Genomic DNA, 19,563 nt, shown 5'->3' with positions numbered 1-19,563 from the left:
CTCAGCTTAGTTTTACATATTTTCTTTTTTTTGGGGGAGGGAGTGATACTGGGGTATAACCCAGGGGCTTTCTACCTCCAGGTTATACTCCCAGATCTATTTTTATATTTAATTTGGAAACAGAGCCTCATTACATTGATACCTCACTAAATAGCTGAGTAGCTGGCTTTCAAACCTGTGCAATCCTCCTGTCTCAGCCTCCCAGGTACTGGGATTACAAGAGTGCTTCACCATGCCTGGCTTCATATTTTCAAATAGTAACCACATTGCTGCTTCACAATCCTATTTTATAAAGTACACAAGCAAAAAATACAGGTTATCACCTTTTGTGTGTGTGGGTACTGGTGATTAAATCCAGGGGCAATTCTACCTCTGAGTTATACCTGCAGCCCTTTTTTATTTTTTATTTTGAAATGCACTTGCTAGGTTGCTGAGATTCTTGCTGTTTGCAAGGATGCCCTCAAATATGTGATCCTCTCTCAGCCTCCCAAGCACTGGTATTACAGGTGTGTGCCACCACTCCCAGCCAGGTACTACCTTTTAAGATGAGTAAGTTACAACATACTTCAAGTATGTTTCAAGTAACAAATCTCAGTGCCTTCACTAATTACAAAATTTAAATGGGCTAAAGCCACATGGTAATTTTTCATTACTATACAGTAAAAGTCCTATCAAGTCTGTGGAGGAAGAAGGGGGCTGACTTCCACTTCCTGAAGAATAGCTCTGATTTAACAGGGTCTAAAAGCACTGAGCCGGTTGTGGTGGTGCTCGCTTATAAAACAAGTACTTGGGAGGCTGAGATAGGAGGATTCCAGGTTCATGACCAGCCTCAGCTACTTAGTGAGGCTGTCCACAACTTAGTGAGATCCTGTTTCAAAAGTAAAGAATAAAAAACATAGGGTTAGGGGTGTAGTTGTGAGGTTGAATGCCCTTGGGTTCCACCCCCAAGTACTGAAAAAAAAAAAAAAAAAAAGCTCTAGGTGCTTCCCTGAGTTTAGTTCTACAGGCAGAATAATATAAATATAAGTTTTAAAATAAGAAATACATATAAAACCTAACATTGATAGTGTCTCTATAAATTTGAGAAAAAATCTAAATGAATTAATTGCAAATTTAAATGAAAGGTCCTTTTCCTGCACATATTGACAAATATGTGAAGGACCGATAAATGTTTCCTACAAGAAACATTTCCATCATTGGAAAACAGGTAACACCTGACCAGGCAGCTGAAAAAAGAACAACCTAATACATGAACACAGAAAGCTCTTGCCAGTGGCAGAAACATGTGACCTTATTTGGTTAAAACAGAAGCCAACAGCCGGGTGTGGTGGCACACACTTGTAATCCCAGTACTTGGGAGGCTGAGACAGAAGGATCACAAGTTCATGGCCAGCCTCAGCTACACTGAGGCCCTCCGCAACTCAGTGAGATGCTGTTTCAAAAATAAAGAATAGAGCGGGGTGTAGTGACACACACTTGTAGTCTCAGCATCTCAGTGAGACCCAGTTTCAAAAATAAAAAGACTAGCCGGGCATGGTGGTGCACACTTGTAATCCCAGAGCTTGGGAGGCTGAGATAGGAGGATTGCACAGGTTTGAAGCCAGCCTCAGCCACTTAGACCCTCAGCAACTTAGTGAGACCCTGTTTCCAAATAAAGTATAAAATAGGTCTGGGAGTATAGCCCAGAGGTAGAAAGTCCCTGGGTTCCACCTTTAGTACCCCCCCCCCCACACACGACTGAAAAAATAGGGCTGAGGGTGCAGCTCGGAGGCACAATGCCCCTGGGTTCCATCCTCAGTACCACAAAATAAATAAATAAATAAATAATTGGGCTAGGGTCTAGCTTGAGGATAGAATGCCTCTAGGTTCCATCCTCAGTACTGGGGAAAAAAAAAACACTCAGAAGCAATAATAAAATTACTGTATTTGTGCCAACATATGCAAATGACTGCGGGGATGAGGGGTTGAGGACTTTGCACTTTCCCTGTCTATGCATTTGTACTGTCTGCTAGTTTTACAGTAAGAAAGTATCCAGGTCTTACTAGAGTACATTTTTAAAATATTTTCAACATGAATTCCCCCAGTAATTCTTAAGGTTTACAAACAAAACCCTGCATATTTTATTTGAATTACAATCCCTTACTAAAGCTCCCAGTTCACAAAATTAACCACTTCATGTATGAAACTGTACTAATGAAACTAAGCTGTCTCCAACAGAAGCACATAACATATTCCTTTAAAACCTGTTCCCTACCAGTAGTCATATACAAGTTTTAATGTTAAAGGAGAGTTATGAGAAGGAAAGGTTACACAGATATATATACCTGTACTATTTGGTGTTGGAGTCTGATGATGTCCCAAGGTAGCTAATACAGGTCCAACGGGGAGGGAAGATGGACGCTGCTCTGACTTACACAACTGAGCAGGTTCTAGATTTGAATATGTGGAATGAGTTAGAGAAGGAGCCAAACATACACTCTACTGACTGCAACTGTTTGGGATTCAAAACCTAAAGATCAGAAACTTCTGAAATAGAATTTCATTGAATTTTATGCTATTCCTTTTTTCTGACCTCCTAGTCTCTTAAACTCAATGATAATGTGCTTCAAGTATACTAAGACACCAGGCAGGGTTATCAAGAGACCGGCCATGATAGGCCAATACCCCAGTACAACTGCTCTGTAAAACCAATAAATACTTCTGACAATAACATGTTTCTGAGCCTCGAGCTACATAAAATTGGAAATAGGGCACAGTATCTGTTTTTCTTAGCCTCCTAAGAGCTAGTAAGCTCATTATCATAAGGAGCAAGAACGCATAAAAAGATTTCATGTATTGAGTAAGTATTTTAAACAAGATCTTCCCCTTTTACACAGTATAGCTTCTGTTTTTATTATGTCATCACTGAGAACACAGAAATGTTGGATGCAACAAAAAGCAAACAGAATCAGTGATGGGCCTAAGCTTTTTTTTTTTTTGAAGTTTTAAAAAATAGTATTTCTTGCTCTGTGCTTAAAAATAGATGTCATTTGATCAGGAGGCCCCATGAATTTCATTTTTCCCTTTCTCATTATCTTAAACCCACTCTAAATAAAACATTTATATTGTTCCACTATAAAGACTATCCAAAAATCAAATATTCCTAAATTACCCTTAAGTAGATAAAAGTAAACTAAAGCTTTCTGGACTGCCCTGAATTCTGAGTCAATAAGTTCTGTCCTACCAACAACCCAAGTCTAAGCAACTACATTGCCTTCCAACTCCAAAAATCAAAAACTGCTTTCATTATATATCAAAAGCCCTAATGTCAAATTACTTCCATGTTTTTTTCAGGTCATTTCCAACTATATTATTTTTTGTGATTTTATTTATTTAAAAAAAAACAGAAAAAGCTCAGTATTACCAAAATGACCATTCACATTAAGTTTTTTTCTTTCTCATCAATGAATATGTGAAATATTTTTCCAAATACTATACCTGGAGGTAAGACAGTCTGGGAAGGCATTGTGCTGATCACGGGTTCCAAAGGACTAGGTTGATATATTGCATCTACAGGATTAATAGTACTCTGAGATAAAGAAACACAATATAGTTACTTTTAATTAAATATCCTTCTTCTACTGACCCACCCAAGCGAGCAAAACGCTCACATTCCTGAGAGCAAAATCCTGAAGGCAGCTGTAGCTATATATATCAGCTGGTCAAAATGCAAAGAGGAAATATGTTTTCTATACAGAATTTTGAGTGTCTATCAAAGCATGGTAAGGAAGGAAAATAAATGAATCACTGTCATGTGGAAAGGTAAAGCTAAAAGGAAAAACTTGGTAGGAGTTGTAAAATGTTTTGGGAGGATTTCAAGAAGCCAAAATGATAACCTCAATTCAATTTAGTGCTTCAGAAATTAATTTACCAAAAATATGGTTTCGGTGTTAATAAATATTGTACCCATCATTAGTTAATGAGCTTGTACCACTAGGATCTCATCTTTCCATCCGAGACCACTGCTATTCCACCACTGGGCATCAAACAGTACAGATGTCCAGTTGTACAGGTCACTCAAGGCAAAGATGTACCTTCACTGGATATGGGAAAGAAGGCTTTCTCTCCCAGGAACTTAGGAGGAAAAGGAAAAAGAAAACCCTAAAACATGTAGTTATAATTTTAAGTGGAACAAAATATAGGGTTCTTTTTAAGCCAAGAAATTATTCTTGGCAAAACAAGTTTCCATAACTTACTGATTTTTTTTAATGGGGGAACATTGGGTGGGTTTTATACCAAGGTCTTTGCTAATGAATGATCCTGAAAAGTATATTAAATGGCAAAGTTTTTGTAGCATTGTCATTTAAACAGAGATATGGAATTTTAATTCCTTAGAATCGTCAAGTATTGGTTATTACTTAGCAACTTAACTTTCAGATCTGGACCAAGTCATAATAACAGAACAAGTGCCTCAACAAGTCTTGGAGCATTCTTAAACTCCCTGTTACATAGTGTTTTTCTCTAAAGGACTCCAAGTACTTTATAAAAGGCAAAATTTCACCACTAATACTTTGCTCCAGAGGAATCAGAATATATCGCCTCTCATTTCTCCCATTGAACAGACCAAAAAAATAACTCTGGAATCAGGGACTAGCTATCTTTTCGATTTAATCCTTTCAGATGAAATGTTCCAATATTAGGCTTGCTAGCCAAGTAAAGCACCTTTAAGTTTTTTGGGGGCTTTTTTGCGTCATTAAACAAAAATCACATGAAGTCAGTTTGGGACTGGGCTCTGCTCTAGGCCCCATCAAATGAGACCAAACCAAAATGGAGTCACTTGTGCTAAATGCCATGTAATCAAAATGAAACTTTAAGGAAGCAGGTGAATCTCAAAACTGATCGGCTTTTCCTGACCACAGGAGTCTCCGATCTACCTGAGTCAGTGTAATAACAAAGTCCTCTCAGCTTTAATCCAGGTTATAAGAAAAGTAACTTGATGTTAACCAATCAATTTTTCTAGTGTTTAATTTTCTTTTCTTGTTCCCACTTTACAAAATCCACTGTTCTGACACTGCCCAGGAGCTCCCATTCTACTTTATAGAATGGAAGTGCCACAACCTATAAATCATAAAAGATTAATTCAATCTGTAACTAAACTTATTATGATCTTGTCTTTAAAAGTACTCAACCTTTTTTGTTTATGATAGAAAAATTACTATTCTACACTTCTTGACAGTAAGTACTTGTTCAATCAATTTCAGGCCAAAATATGTGAAATTACATTCTACACCATACTTTTACTTTTTGGAGGGGAAGTACTGGGGATTGAACCCAGGGGCATTCTATCTCTTGAGTTACACCCCCAGCCCTATTTTTTTTTTAATTCTTTATTTTGAAACAGGGTTTTGCTAAGTTGTGGGGGGCTTCACTAAGTAGCTGAGGCTGGCCATGAACCTGCGATTCTCCTGTCTCAGCCTACCAAGTACCGGGATTACAAGCATGCACTACCATGCTCGGCCTATGCCATACTTAAAAACAAAAAAAGAAAGAAAGAGAAAGAGAGAGAGAGAGAGAGAGAGAGAGAGAGAGAGAGAGAGAGGGAGGGAGGGAGGGAGGGGAGGGGAGGGGAGGGGAGGGGAGGGGAGGGGAGGGGAGGGGAGGGGAGGGGAGGGGAGAGGAGAGGAGAAGAGAGGAGAGGAGAGGAGAGGAAAGAAAAATGAATGAGCAGAGAGCTTGAGAAGTCCAAACAAATAATTCTCAGCCCTAATCTGTTTGGATGTTAATGTAATTCATACAAAACAGTACATCATAAACTACACACTTACAAGTCCATATGGCTAATATCTACTGAATACCATGTGTTTGCTGTGCACCTCGCAACATGTGGAGGTGGAATCTTTCAGTTTTCTTTACTAATAAGGAAATTAGATTCAGAAAGGTTAGGTAATTTACCTCAGGTCAGAGTAAGTGGGGCTGTTATGTAAGCTCAAGCATTCTGGTTCTAAGGACTACACCATGAGTTTTTTCCTTCAAAATAAAAACTCTTAGGGGGAAAATGCTATATATAGTTCCTGAGCAAATTATTCAAATATGTTTGTTTTCCACAAGTGTAACTTTCCTGTGAGTACAGACTTTGCAGATGCTCTTAACTGCAGATGATCAAACATGTCTGGTATGCTTTATAAAATCCTATTTTATTTTATTTTTTATTTTTTATTGGTGCATTATATTCATACAACTTATTGGGGTAAAAAACTTGTGTGTACAAACATGTACTCATCGCTGATTTAACCCCTACCCAAATACCACCCCATTCCCTCCCCGTCCCTCCCTTCCTTGCTTGGCTTAGTGATTGACTTCGATATGTTTAAGTACATTGTGTGCTTTAGAGATAAAATCCTATTTTAAAATCATAATTAACTTGGCTTTGAAGGAAGAGATGGAAATAACTGCCAACAGAAGTTTCCTTAGGTATAGTCATTGGAGACCATGAAATGCTGGATAACAAAAACATACAGTCCTTTCCATGAAGCTCACAACTGTCAATGATATCTGAGGTAGAGATATATTGTGTTTGTATCATGCAATATATATATATATATAATGGCTTATACTTTCAACAGAGAAACAGAAATTCAATATATTTAATTAATCATTATAAAAATGTTTCTTTTGTTTGCTTTAAGAAATAAGCAAACACAGATACTTAGCTTCTATTTTCCATTTTAAACCAAATGTAAAGTTAACATGTTCATCCTTTCTAAGCATAATCATGAGACTTAATGAAATGTTCCCAAATCTCAGACAAGCTGGCACTTGTAAAAAATTAGGGGAAAAAAGAGGCTGCCTCCTACTTCAAAATAGTCTCAACCATATAATAGTCTCAAGTCACTCAGTTACCATAAAGCCAGTGTAGCTCAAACTATAAATTTTCAAACCTAACTTTTATTTCCAGCTGAAAATACAAATAAGTTTTCTTCTTTATTTTTAAAGGGGAAGTTGAATATGAAGGGTAGAAATCTAAGAAGGAAGTTAAAAGAATAGCTGTAAGTGAAAGGATTTATGTTGTAACTTATTCCAACAAGAATGACGTATATTACAATAGCAGTCAACACAATACAGAAAATCTAATAATAAAAATAGGAATCTATAAAACCTGGTGAAGTAAATTAAGATATTTCTATGTCATGCCCCTCCCCATCTGCTTTTCTGAGAAAATAAGTTTGACAAGAAATATAGCAGGATGCGTTATACCTTACTTAAACAAAAAGGCTGAATTTTCATACCATGATTAACCCTTCAAGTTAACACATGCAAAGTGATTCACTTGGAATAAATACTTAGAAAAAATTTTAAGATTATCATTTCCCCTCCAAATGATTGATTGTTGAAAGAGACAAACTTTAGGAGCTCAAGGAAAATTGCAAGAGTTAACAAAAGCAGTGAGTAGGTGAAAAAAGAAATTTGCGTTGAAAAATGAGTAGAAATTCAGACTTCTCCTGACATGACTGGTTATAATGCTCTGCAGAAGTAAAGGGAAACAAAAAGATTAGATTAAACTTACTATAATTCCATCTGCGTGCTTCTCAGCATTACTCTGGTCCTTAAGGAAAAATGTTAAAAATATTAACTTCATTCTTAATTTAAGTAATGCCTGGTGTACTTTTTCTACTAAGAAAGTTTACTAGATAAATAATGTTAGAATACTACATACACCTCTGCCTCCACTGAGATTTTAATTCTATTTGAACATTCTAAGACAAACATAATTCTATCACTGGCTACACAACAATCAACACCAATAATAGGACAATTATTTTCCTACATAGAATTTAATTAAGTTCACCGAGGAAGAAACCTATTAAACTGCAGCCATATTAATATCAATAATTAAAGGTCGATACACCGAGGATTGAATATCCTCAATATTTGAGTTTAAATTTTATAGTAAATTGTGCCAACTTCCCACAATTCCCAAACTTCCACTGCATAATTTCACATTCTGACTGCTGGCCTCAGAATTATACTAATAGTTTTCTAAAGAGATGTTATTTCAATAAACATAATTGCTGTATCTATATGACATAACAGCTAATATTAGCTTGCAAATATCTTATGTATACTAATCCACTTATTCCACCAACACCCCACAAAAAAAGGTATTATTACTATCCCCATTGGACAGATGAGAAAACTAAGACAGAAGTCAAGATCCCAAGACAGGTAGTCCAGTCCCAGAATTTGTGCTCTTAATGAAGATGCTATTCTGCCTTGTCTCTCTGCAAGGATGTACGTGAAGAGTGATAAAAAGGTTGTGGCAAGTGGCCAACACACCCTTGTTCCTCTGATTGCATGTAAGAGTTCAATCCTCCTCCCTACTCTCCCCTGACAGGCTCTGTGACCAACATGGATACACAAGTGAGAAAGAGCGGTCTTTGGGGACTGTCTCATCCTCAGAGATGGAAAAGGAATTCCTGAGTGAGTATGTATACTTCCAGAGAGAAATTTGAAAGAAAAAAACTTTTTAAAATGATCAAAGTTGCCGGGCGTGGTGGCGCACGCTTGTAATCCCCGCGCTTGGGAGGCGGAGACAGGAGGATCGCGCAGGTTCGAAGCCAGCCGTGCTGGCGTAGGAGGATCGCGCAGGTTCGAAGCCAGCTGTGCTGGCGTAAGAGACCCTGTTTCAAAAATATAAAATAGGTCTGGGAGTGTAGCCCGGAGGAAGGAGGGCTTCCAGGAACCCCAGTACCACCAAAAAAAAAAAAAAAATGATCAAAGTTAAGATGATTATAGAAAGGTTAATATATTTTTAGAATACTGTCACCTAAGATTTTTTTTGTGTGTGTGGTACTGGGGATGGGACCCTTCTACTGCCAGGCTACACTCCCAGACCTATTTTATATTTTTATTTGGAAACAGGGTCTCTTAAGCCAGCAAGGCTGGCTCCGAACCAGCGTGATCCTCCTGTCTCCACCTCCCAAGCACTGGAATTATAAGTGTGCACCACCACGCCTGGCTAAGAAAATTTTTGAATTACCTCATGTTCATTCAGAATGGTACCTATTTTCTCTTAGTTTTTATGAAGATTAATTGAAAAATAATGTGAAAAGTTTTTTTAAATGAAAAAGTTTGATATAAAGCATGGTCTTTTTTTTTTTCTTTTTTTTAAGCAGTATTGGTGATTGAACCCAGGGCACCACACATGCTAGGCAAGTACTTTACCACTGAGCTATTACCCCAGCCCCCCCCCCTTTTTTTTTAATTTTGAGACAGGAATCTCATTAAGTTGCCCAGGTTGGCTTCAAACTCTGGAGTAGATGGTATTATAGGTGTGTACCACTACACCTGACTTAAAAGTTTTTTTTTTTTCTTTTTGAAGTACTAGGGATTGAACCTAGGGGCATTCTACCTCCAAGCTATATCTCCAGCCCTATTTTTTATTCTTTATTTTGAAAGAGGGTCTAAGTTGCAGAGGCCCTCAATTAGTAGCTGAGGCTGGCTGTGACCCCACCATCCTCCTGTCTCAACCTCCCAAGTACTGGGATTCCAAATCTGCACCACTGCATTTGGCTCAAAAATTAATACAACCCTTGTCCCATTTAAGTGTATAATAATATAAATGTAGTACTCAAATAAAACCAGAAATATGATAAGCTGTATCCTGGGCTTTTTCTGCTAAATACTTTACATTTTCGAGAATGAAACAGATAGAAACCAGGTATACAAGTGTTAGGATGAATGCCACTGATTCCCTCTCTTACTCTTTTTTTGTAAAACAATTCTTCAAAGCAGCAAATAAAACTATTAGAAAAAAAGTCCAAGTCTTAGTATTATGAAGATAATATATTTAAATAAATGTTTAAGATTATGACTCTATTCTATTTGGAACCTTTAGGCTTTAATAAAAAACAATGTTGGTTTTGGTTTTAAACAAAATGGCCAAGCTGTACCTCACTGATCTCTAAGTTGTTTTTTAATTTTTTTTTCTTCAGAAATCTACACATCAAGGGTGAAACAGAAATGTGAACACTTAGGATAATTCCTTTTAAGAGCAATAAGCAAAGAACTAACACAGCAGGCCTGAGGTGGCTCCTTCAAGGCCTGCCTGTAAAGCTGGCCTCTTTGGCTCCAAGAACTCAGGTTTCAAGAAGGTTCCCACCATCATAACTGGCGAGAGTGGCTCAATGTATCTAAGCTGTTTAGGCATAAATATGGCTTATGCTAAATACCTGACTTTCTTCTTGCAGTCTGGAATGGTGTTAGTGCTGGTAGAGAGAGCCTATGTGACAAGCCTCCAATAAAAACCCCAGGCTCTGGTCTCTAATTTCCCTGTGGATGTTTCACACCTGCTGTTATGATCTGTTGCAGGAGGAATTAAACACATCCTATATGATTACCCTGGGAGAAGACTCAACCTTGGTTTCTTCTCAATTTTTCTTTATGTGTCTTTTCTCTTTGCTGCTTTTGATGTAATAAATCCTACTTGTGTGTCCTTCTAGCCAAATTCTAAACCTACAGGTCTTAGGAACCCTTGGCACAGTGTACATCCTTGACATATCCCAGAGAGCAACTGTGTTTTAGTATCTACATAATTCAAGCTGATAGTTTCCATTTTATTTGCAAAACAAGTTAACTATGTATCTATATATCCATAATTTCAGTAATTGCAAATACAGATATAGTTAAAAATAAACTACTGAGAATTACACATAAAGAAAAACATTTAAAAGGTTTCTTGCTCAGATGATGAAAAAATCAATTGACTTTTAGATTCCCTCTCCTAATTTCTTTGTTGTTGCTTTGGTACTAGAGGTTGAACCCAGAGGTATTCTACCTCTGAGCTACATCCTCAGCCCTGTTTCGTTTTTTTTTTTTTTAATTTTGAAACAGGGGCTTATTAAGTTGCTGAGACTGGCCTTGAACCTGAGATTCTCTGGTCTCAGCTTCACAAGTACTAGAATTATAAGCAGGAGCTACCATGCCTGGCAAACCTGTAGACTATTAAATGCCTGACTAATTCTCATCATAAACTCTAAAAATTGTATACATGGCTTCCATTCATTTTCCCTCTCTCCTATCTTTTCTTTTTGTAAGGAAAGTACAAACTGCCTTCTAACAGCTAAAACAAAATCTCAAGTATTACTGAACCAGAGATTCCACCAAATTCAATATAAATTACTTTCATGAAACAAAAAGAATCCAGTGTTACTTTCCACTTAAATGATAGCACACTTTTCTATGGTTTCCTCTCATCTCTATACACACTGGTGAGTCTCTTTGAACACACCACTATGCCAGTGATCTGGAATAATCATAATCCCATGAAAATACGAGTACCATGTAATTCAGGAAGATTCCTGACCAAAACTACAAACTCCTCTATTTTTAAACCATGTGTATCATTAAAAACACGAAACACATCCCCACTTCTCCAATGAGGCAATGTAACCTTGTGAAAGCTGTCTTAATTATATACTCATACCCATTCTATTTATCTTTTTGTGTGTGTGTGTGTGTGTGTGTGTGTGTGTGTGTGTGTGTTTGTGTGTATGTGGTACTTGGGGGGAACCCAGAGGCTCTTCTACCTCTGGGCTATACTCCCAAACCTATTTTATACTTTACTTGGAAACAGGGTCTCACTAAGTTGCTGAGAGCCTCACTAAGTAGCTGAGGCTGGCTTTGAACTTTGGTGATCCTCCTGTCTCAGTCTCCTAAGCGCAGGGATTACAAGTGTGCATTACCACGCCTGGCTAATACCTACTTTATTTATATGATGAGAAAAGGAACTTTCTAATTCAAGTTTTATGAGATTCAACATGAGGCAGGGATGACTGGATAGCCAATATATATGCAAAACAAAAAATAATATACTGGGATCACTACTTCATAACATAAAGTAGATCAAAGATTTAAATGTACGAACTAGCCAGGCGTGGTGGCACATGCTTTTAATCACCACGCCTGGGAGACGGAGACAGGAGGATCGCCCAGGTTCGAAGCCAGCTGTGCTGGCTTAGGAGACCCTGTTTTCAAATAAAAAGTATAAAATAGGTCTGGGCGTATAGCCTGGAGGTAGAAGAGTTTCCAGGAACCTCAGTACCACACACACACACACAAAAAAAAAATGTATGAACTAAAATTATAAAACACAGAAGCAAGCCGGGCATGATGGCACACGCTTGTAAGCCCAGCATTTGGGAAGCTGAGATAGGAAGATCATGGTTCACACACAGCCTCAACTACTTAGTGAGGTTCTTTGCAACTCAGTGAGACCCTATTTCAAAATAAAGAATAAAAAATAGGGCTGGGGGTGTAGCTTGGAGGTAGAATGCCCCTGGGTTCTATCTCCAGTAACACACACACACAAAAAAAAAAAAGAAGAAAAGAAAAGAAAAAAAAAACATGGAAGCAAAATCTTTGGATGAGGCAACTTTTTCTTAGACATGTCAATAAAGACACAAGCAATAAAAGATAAGACTAGATAGATGTTCTCAAAATTAAAAAATCTGCTTCAAAAGATAATATCAATAAAGTGAAAATTTATAAACTTGAAGGGAAAAAAAAAACCCTGAAAATCAGCTTTCTGCCAGAACTTGTATCAGCTCCATAGAGCAAAAGTATAAAATTAGCTGACTTCTACCACTGTTGAGGTCTTAGCATTATCTCTCTCAAAGGGGCTAATTCCAAGATTTTATTAACCTGCCAATGGATAAGAATCCTCAAAAATGATATAGTAATTTATATTTTAATCACTATTGGATGAAAGTTATTCCTTTTTAAGCAACATATGAGTGTCACTTTAAAATGTATGTCTTCCTAAGCAGGGCGTGGTGGCTCACGCTTGTAATCCCAGCATTTGGGAGGCTTAGACCAGAGGATCGTGGTTCGCTGACAGCCTCAGCTACAGAGTGAAGCCCTTTGCAACTCAGTGAGACCCTGTTTCAAAATAAAGAATAAAAAACAGGGCTGGGGGTGTAGCTTGGAGGTCAAATGCCCCTGGGTTCATTACCCATACCCCTACCCCAAAAAAGTCTTCCTAATTTTTTTCCTTTTTTCTGGTACTGGGGATTGAATCCAGAGGCATTCTACATCCAAGCTACACCCTTGGCCCTTTTTTATTCTTTATTTTGAACTCACTAAGTTGCGAAGGGTATCACAAGTTGCTGAGGCTGGATGCAAACCTACGATCTTCCTGTCTCAGCCTCCCAAGTACTGGGATTATGAATCTGTGCCACCACGCCTGGCTTTAAAAAAAAGTTAATAAATATGCCGGGCATAGTGACAAACACCTATAATCCCAGTACTAGGGAGGCTGAGATGATCGCAGGTTCTAGGTCAGCCTCACCAACTTTTAGTGAGGCCCTATTTCAAAATGAAAATTAAAAATGGCTTGGGGGTAGCTCAGAGGTAGAATGTCCTGGGTTCAATCCCCAGTACCTCCCTGCCCCAAGGGGGGGGGGGGGTTAATAAATACTTTTTTGAGATTTACTATATGCCTGGCACTAACAAAATTACAAGTAGTAATTCATTTAAGTCTCATTATCAGTAAGAGATGGTTACTACTATTACCTCTTTTTTATATTGAATACAAAACAAAGCACACACAGAAACTTGCTCAGGTGACAGAGCTGGGTTGAAGCCCATTCTTGCTTCAGAGGCCATGCTCCTTAAGATTACACAATGCTGACCGGGCATGGTGGCAAACATTTGTAATACCAGTGCTTGTGAGGCTGAGACAGGAGGACATCACGTTCAAACTCAGCCTCAGAAATTTAGTGAGCCGGGTGTGGTGGCGCACGCTTGTAATCCCCGGGCTTGGGAGGCGGAGACAGGAGGATCATGCAGGTTCCAAGCCAGCTGCGCTGGTTTAAGAGACCCTGTTTCAAAAAAAAAAAAAAAAAATACATATATATATATATATTTATATATGTCTGGGAGTGTAGCCCGGAGGTAGAAGGGCTTCCAGGAACCCCAGTACCACTAAATAAATAAAAATTAAAAAAATAAAAATAAAGAATAAGAAACTTAGTGAGACTGTCAGCAACCTAGAGACCCTGTTTCAAACATGAAAAATAAAAAAGGTGGCTAGGAGTGTGGCTTAGAGGTAGAATGCCCCTGGCTTCAATCTCTAGTACAAAAAAACCTTGAATTTTAGTCACAGATTAGTGAACTGATTATAAGTATCAATTTATAAAGATTACCATCATGGCACAGTAGAGGTGGCTAAATAAAAAAATACATATAGTTAAAATACTAAACCATGCAACCATTAAAAACTGAGCATCAAAAGAATCATTCAAAGCTGGGCGTGGTGCCTCACACTTGTAATTTCAGCATCTGTGAGGCTAAGACAGGAGGATCACAGTTTGCAGACAGCCTCAGCTACTTACTGAGGCCCTTTGCAACTTAGTGAGACCCTACTTCAAAATAAAGAATTAAAAATATAGGACTGAGGGTATAGTCGGAGGTAGAATGCATCTGGGTTCCATCCCCAGTACCACACACACACACACACACACACACACACACACACACACACTCACTCACTCACTGAGTTATTGATTTTTTTGTGTGTGTGTGTGTCGGGCAACCATTGCAGGCACTGAGGATACACTTGTGCCACCCTCCAAATTCCTATGTTGAAGTTCAGACTCCAAAGTGGCTATATTTGGGCCCTGGGCCTCAAAAATGCAATTAATGTTAAATGAGGTTATAAAGGTGGGTCCTAGATAGGAGAGGATTAGTGTGCTTAGAGAGCCAGCACTCTGTGTGCACACACCAAGGAAGGCCAGTGGAAACATGGTATCTCTAGGCCAAAACATGAAATTGGGAAGGCTAGAACCCCAATCTTGAACCTTCTTGAAGATAAATTTCCATTCATCAAACCATTCGGTTTACAGTGTTTTCTACGGCAATCTGAGCAGAATGGTAAAAATGGTAAAACAAAGACCTCATAGAGATTAGACCTTGTATTTGTAGATAATAAATATGTGAATATACAAATACATCACCTTAAGTTGGTTAATGATAAAAGACCATGATTAAAAGAAATTAGTGAGAGTTGACTGTTTTATTCTATTTTATTTTCTGTATGGTACTGGAGGTGGAACCCAGGGTCAGTCTACCTCTGAGCTACACGCCAGCTCTATTTTTGAAACAGGGTCTTGCTAGGCTGATGAGTCTCACTAATTGCTAAGGCTGTCCTCCAACCTGCGATCCTCCTATTTCAGCCTCTTAAATACTAGGATTACAGGCATGTGTCACCATGCCCAGTTTAGAGATTATTTCAGATAGAGTAGTAAGGAAGGTCTTTCCAAAGACAATCCATGCAGCAGAAATCTGAGTAAACCCCTAAAGCAGAAAAAAAAAAAAAAAAAAAAAAGGCCTGGCTTATCTGAGAAAAAGAAAATATGTTCCTAAATGTTCCAAAAAAAAAAATGTTCCTAAATGGTGTGATTAAGCAAGGGTGATAAGATGAGGGAGCAGTGAGGACTCAAATGGGCCAAGTTATGCTAAAGCAGTTCAATTTCATTGCAAACAAGATGGGAAGGCACTGGGGGATTTTTAGAGGTAAGTAATATGGTCACACTTACATTTAACTTAAGTTTGAAGACACCGAGTTCATATCAGTGCAAACATAATTTGAGAGTTACATTTGTATATATAAAAAGCCTTACAATAAAATTTTCTTATGAAATTAAATAAAAAGCTAAACTCCACTTACTTGGCCAAAGTTCCTCCTGTGTGTGTGTGTGTGTGTGTGTGTGTGTGTGTGTGTGTGTGTGTGTGTACAGTACTGGGGATTTAACCCAGAGGTATACTACCTCTGAACTATATCCCCAGATGTATTTTATTTTTATTTGGAAACAGTGTCTCAGTAGGTTGATGAGTCAGTCTCACTACCTGCTAAGGCCGTCCTTGAACCTGCAATCCTCCTATCTCAGCCTCCCAAGTACTGAGATCACAAGCGTGCGCCACCATGCCCAGCTAAGATACTACTTCTAATGGACCTTAAATATGTAGATCTATCAAGCTGGCCTAAAATAAAGAGGTAACATGTACAGAAGAAATTGCATAAATTTCTAGAAAAGAGTTTAGTGATTTGCACTGCTTAACATTTCAAACATACAGAAGACCAAAAATATCCTAGATGAGTGGCTAAAAGGTGAACTACTTAAAAATGCCAGGCTGCCCTACAGTACAGATATCTAAAGCCCTGAAGATTTTCAGGATCAATCACACTGCCCCATACCCTGTCGGCTCTTCTACTTCCTCCAGCTTTCAGAGAAGACAATACGAATGCCCCAAGATACCTACTCATTCACACCAGGTATGGTATAGTTTACAAGTTAGCTATATATAGGCTTCAGGTAACTCCATTCACCCATGTAATTTAAGAATCAAGGAAAATTAAACCAAAAACCTTAGCCCTTTTCATGTCTCCACCCCATCCTCCCTTCTACCTGGCTTTAGAATATACTCTTGATCTACAAAAGTAGATGGAAAGTTTAGATACATCTATAGGAAATCAGGCACAGTAGTGGAGCCTATCCAAGTGAACACACGCCCTAAGTTCTGATACAGAGTATCTTATGCTTTTGTGTCACTAACAATAATAGGTTAAAAAAAAGTTTCTATGATTTGGGCAAACAGAAAACAAATATATACAACTGCATAAGTAAAATAGGCCAGTGATTAAATATTCACACAAATATTTCCAACCTGGTTGCTAAGCTGTCTACCTATTCCCATTAAGCTGCTAGTTAGAGATGTATGGTCAGATAGAATTAATAAGAGAAAAAATATTTTAATAATGCTTATTCTTATTTTTTCTTTTCTTTTTCTTTTTCCTTTTGTGGGTACTAGGGATGGAACCCAGGGGCCTTCTACCTCTGGTATACACTCCCAGACATATTTTATATTTTATTTGGAAACAGGGTTTCACTAAGTTACTGAGAGCCTCACTAAATAGCTGAGGCTGGCTTCAAATATGTGAGATCCTCTTTTCTCAGCCTCCCAAGTACTGGGATTACAAGCGTGCACCACCATGCCCAGCTAAATAATGCTTATTCTAAAACAGTAAAATAAAACAGTAAAATTTTTCTGAAAATTTTAGGTAATATATATTTTAGTATACCAATTTTTTTTCAGAAAAAGGAGAAAATAAACATGAAAAATTTAACCCACAATAATTCAAAATACATTTTGTTCTATGAATAAAGAACCGCAATTAAACTAGTGGTTTTTGTTAATACACTTTGATATCCTCCAAACCCTGTATCAAGTATATTTTTAAAATATATGTATTAAATACTTCATGATGAATTTAAAAATTGCTAAAATTTAATTTCCTTATTTTCTGAGAAAAACTTTTGCATAAAAGAGTTTGCAAAAGATGGGCTTGCTCCAAGCTGTAGTAATGGGTACAATGAAAGGAGAGATTGAGTCATTCAAATATACTCCCTTTCTTCTCAGCCACCACCAAAGAAATTATTAGCAGAAAACAGACACATGTAAATAAGGTAACATCCAAATGAAACTACTCAATAACATTAGGAATACCACAATTTAGTTAGTTGCAGAAAGGTTTCAGAAATGAGTTTTGTGGTCATTAAAAAATTGCCATTAGAATTTTTAAGTCCATGATATGAAGGTAATCAAAAGTAAAATTTACTTACTTTAGCAATTTGCAGCAACACAATGCAGTGTTTAATTGATTCTACCATGCTCTATAAAACAAAACACTGACTTTAGGGTGTTACCTCAAATGAAATAGTCATATGATTTAAAACTTAAAATATAAAAAGTCAATTCAAAGGCACAGGAGATAAGTCTATACTATACAACAAACATCCTCTTCTGGATATCCAGTGAGTCTAATATGCTGCCAGTGTTCAATGAAGTTGACTCATTAGCAATTCTACAATCTGTTAAGGAATGCCAAAATATTGTTTATTTACACTGAATGTCTAAATGACTTCAACACTTCAAAGAGAACGATGTATGATTAACTTTCAAATGCTTTGATCAACAGCAGCAAATCCAATGTCAATTCCTAAGGCTTTGACTTAAGACTTGTGGAAGTATGGAGAATAAAGGACCCTGTCAAAATATTGCTAAATCTCAAGTACTATCTTGCCTGTTTTAAAAATATTTTATCAAGATACAAATCTAATTAGTAGGCTATTAGATAATGTCAGAAGGCTTATATACTAGATAAATGAAATCACAATATATTTTAATTATAAGAGAATATATACAGGTTTGGCATCTCTGATCCAAAATCGAAAATCCCAAATCTGTAAGTGTTTGAATGCTGAAATCATGCCACAGTGAAAAATTCCACAGCTGACTTCATGTGCTGGGTCACGGTCAAAAATATAGAAAAACTGCCTTCAAGGTAAGGTATACATAAAACAAATAGATTTTATGTTTAGATTTGGGTTCCCTCCCCAAGATATCTCATAATTACATATGTGCACACATTCCAAAGTCCAAAACTATTCCAAACTAGAAATACTTCTGTATCCTGAGCATTTTGGATAAGGACACTCAACCTGTATTTGTGCATGGATGACACCTTTTATCCAAGGATCTCAGGCAGACAAGACCAGAGGCATAAAATGGTACACAAAGTCAATTTCAATTAGAGGAATTATTTTATTAGTTTAAACCCCTTTGTATGATAATTCTTTGTATCTCATTATTTGTATGTAATTCTTAAATGCCCTTATAAATCCATGAAAATTAAAACTTTAAATATATCAATATTAGGAGCTTAAAATAGAGATAACATTTATAGCACACTCAAATTCAAAGTCAGTGCATAGCAAACACATAACTTACATTTGTTGTTTCTTTGAGAGTTTCAATTTTCTGCGAAAAACAGCAAATGTAAACAAATAATTAGCTCAAAAGGATAATTTTTTTTAATGATTAGACATTTAAAGAATTTTACCATATCTATTCTTTATTCTAAGTGAGTATAAGCAAGTTGGAAAGAAGTACTTTGTTATGTTTTTGACGATCTAAATCAAATGTTTAAATTTAAAACTCCATTTAATGGATTAGGCCCTCTTAAGCGAAGTTCGTGTGATTCAGTATTTGTAGCATGAACATTCTTACTCCTTTCTTGAAAACAAGTTTTATTTTTTCTACAGATTTCATTACATGATTTTAAAATGCATTCTTTCAGAATTGTCTTAACCTTTCCCATATTGTTTTAAAAATGACACGGGAGTCAGACATGGTGAGGCATGCCTGTCATCCCAGTACTTGGGAGGCTAGGACTGAAGATCTCAGGATTGAGACCAGCCTCAGCAACTTTAGCAAGAACCTGCTGTGAAGTAAAAAATTAAAAGGAAAGGGGAAGGGAGTGAAAGAAAGCTCATCAAGTTCTCTATGCATATTTGTCCCCATCAATCTGGACTACATAATGATGTGAAATTACAATGCACCAATAAACATAAAAATAAGCCGGGTGAAGTGGCACAAGCTTTTAACCCCAGCATTCGGGAGGCTGAGACAGGAGGATCCCGGTTCATAGATAGCCCCAGGTACTTAGTGAGTTCCTTTGCAACTCTG

General features: G+C 37.3%; 1 protein-coding gene across 7 annotated transcripts in view; it reads right to left on the bottom strand.

The window, feature by feature from the left end:
• OSBPL9 (oxysterol binding protein like 9) overlaps window positions 1-19,563 on the bottom strand; it is a gene marked incomplete at its 5' end in the record, with an annotated part of 159,392 nt that overhangs the window by 28,985 nt on the left and 110,844 nt on the right. For 5 of the 7 annotated variants that reach the window (XM_080691784.1, XM_080691779.1, XM_080691780.1 and 2 more), the window contains 5 exons: window positions 2,325-2,429; window positions 3,478-3,568; window positions 7,544-7,582; window positions 17,658-17,708; window positions 18,826-18,855. In XM_080691784.1, the coding sequence (XP_080547910.1) occupies window positions 2,325-2,429; window positions 3,478-3,568; window positions 7,544-7,582; window positions 17,658-17,708; window positions 18,826-18,855 (316 nt within the window). The remainder of the gene's footprint in view (window positions 1-2,324; window positions 2,430-3,477; window positions 3,569-7,543; window positions 7,583-17,657; window positions 17,709-18,825; window positions 18,856-19,563) is intronic. The other 2 variants (XM_080691785.1, XM_080691782.1) reach the window with 1 other exon arrangement.

This window comes from Muscardinus avellanarius (assembly GCF_963383645.1).
Source record: "Muscardinus avellanarius genome assembly, chromosome: 3".
NCBI classification, from domain to species: domain Eukaryota; kingdom Metazoa; phylum Chordata; class Mammalia; order Rodentia; family Gliridae; genus Muscardinus; species Muscardinus avellanarius.
The sequence above is the reverse complement of the archived record's forward strand: the minus strand, read 5'-3'. Positions and strand labels throughout refer to the sequence as shown.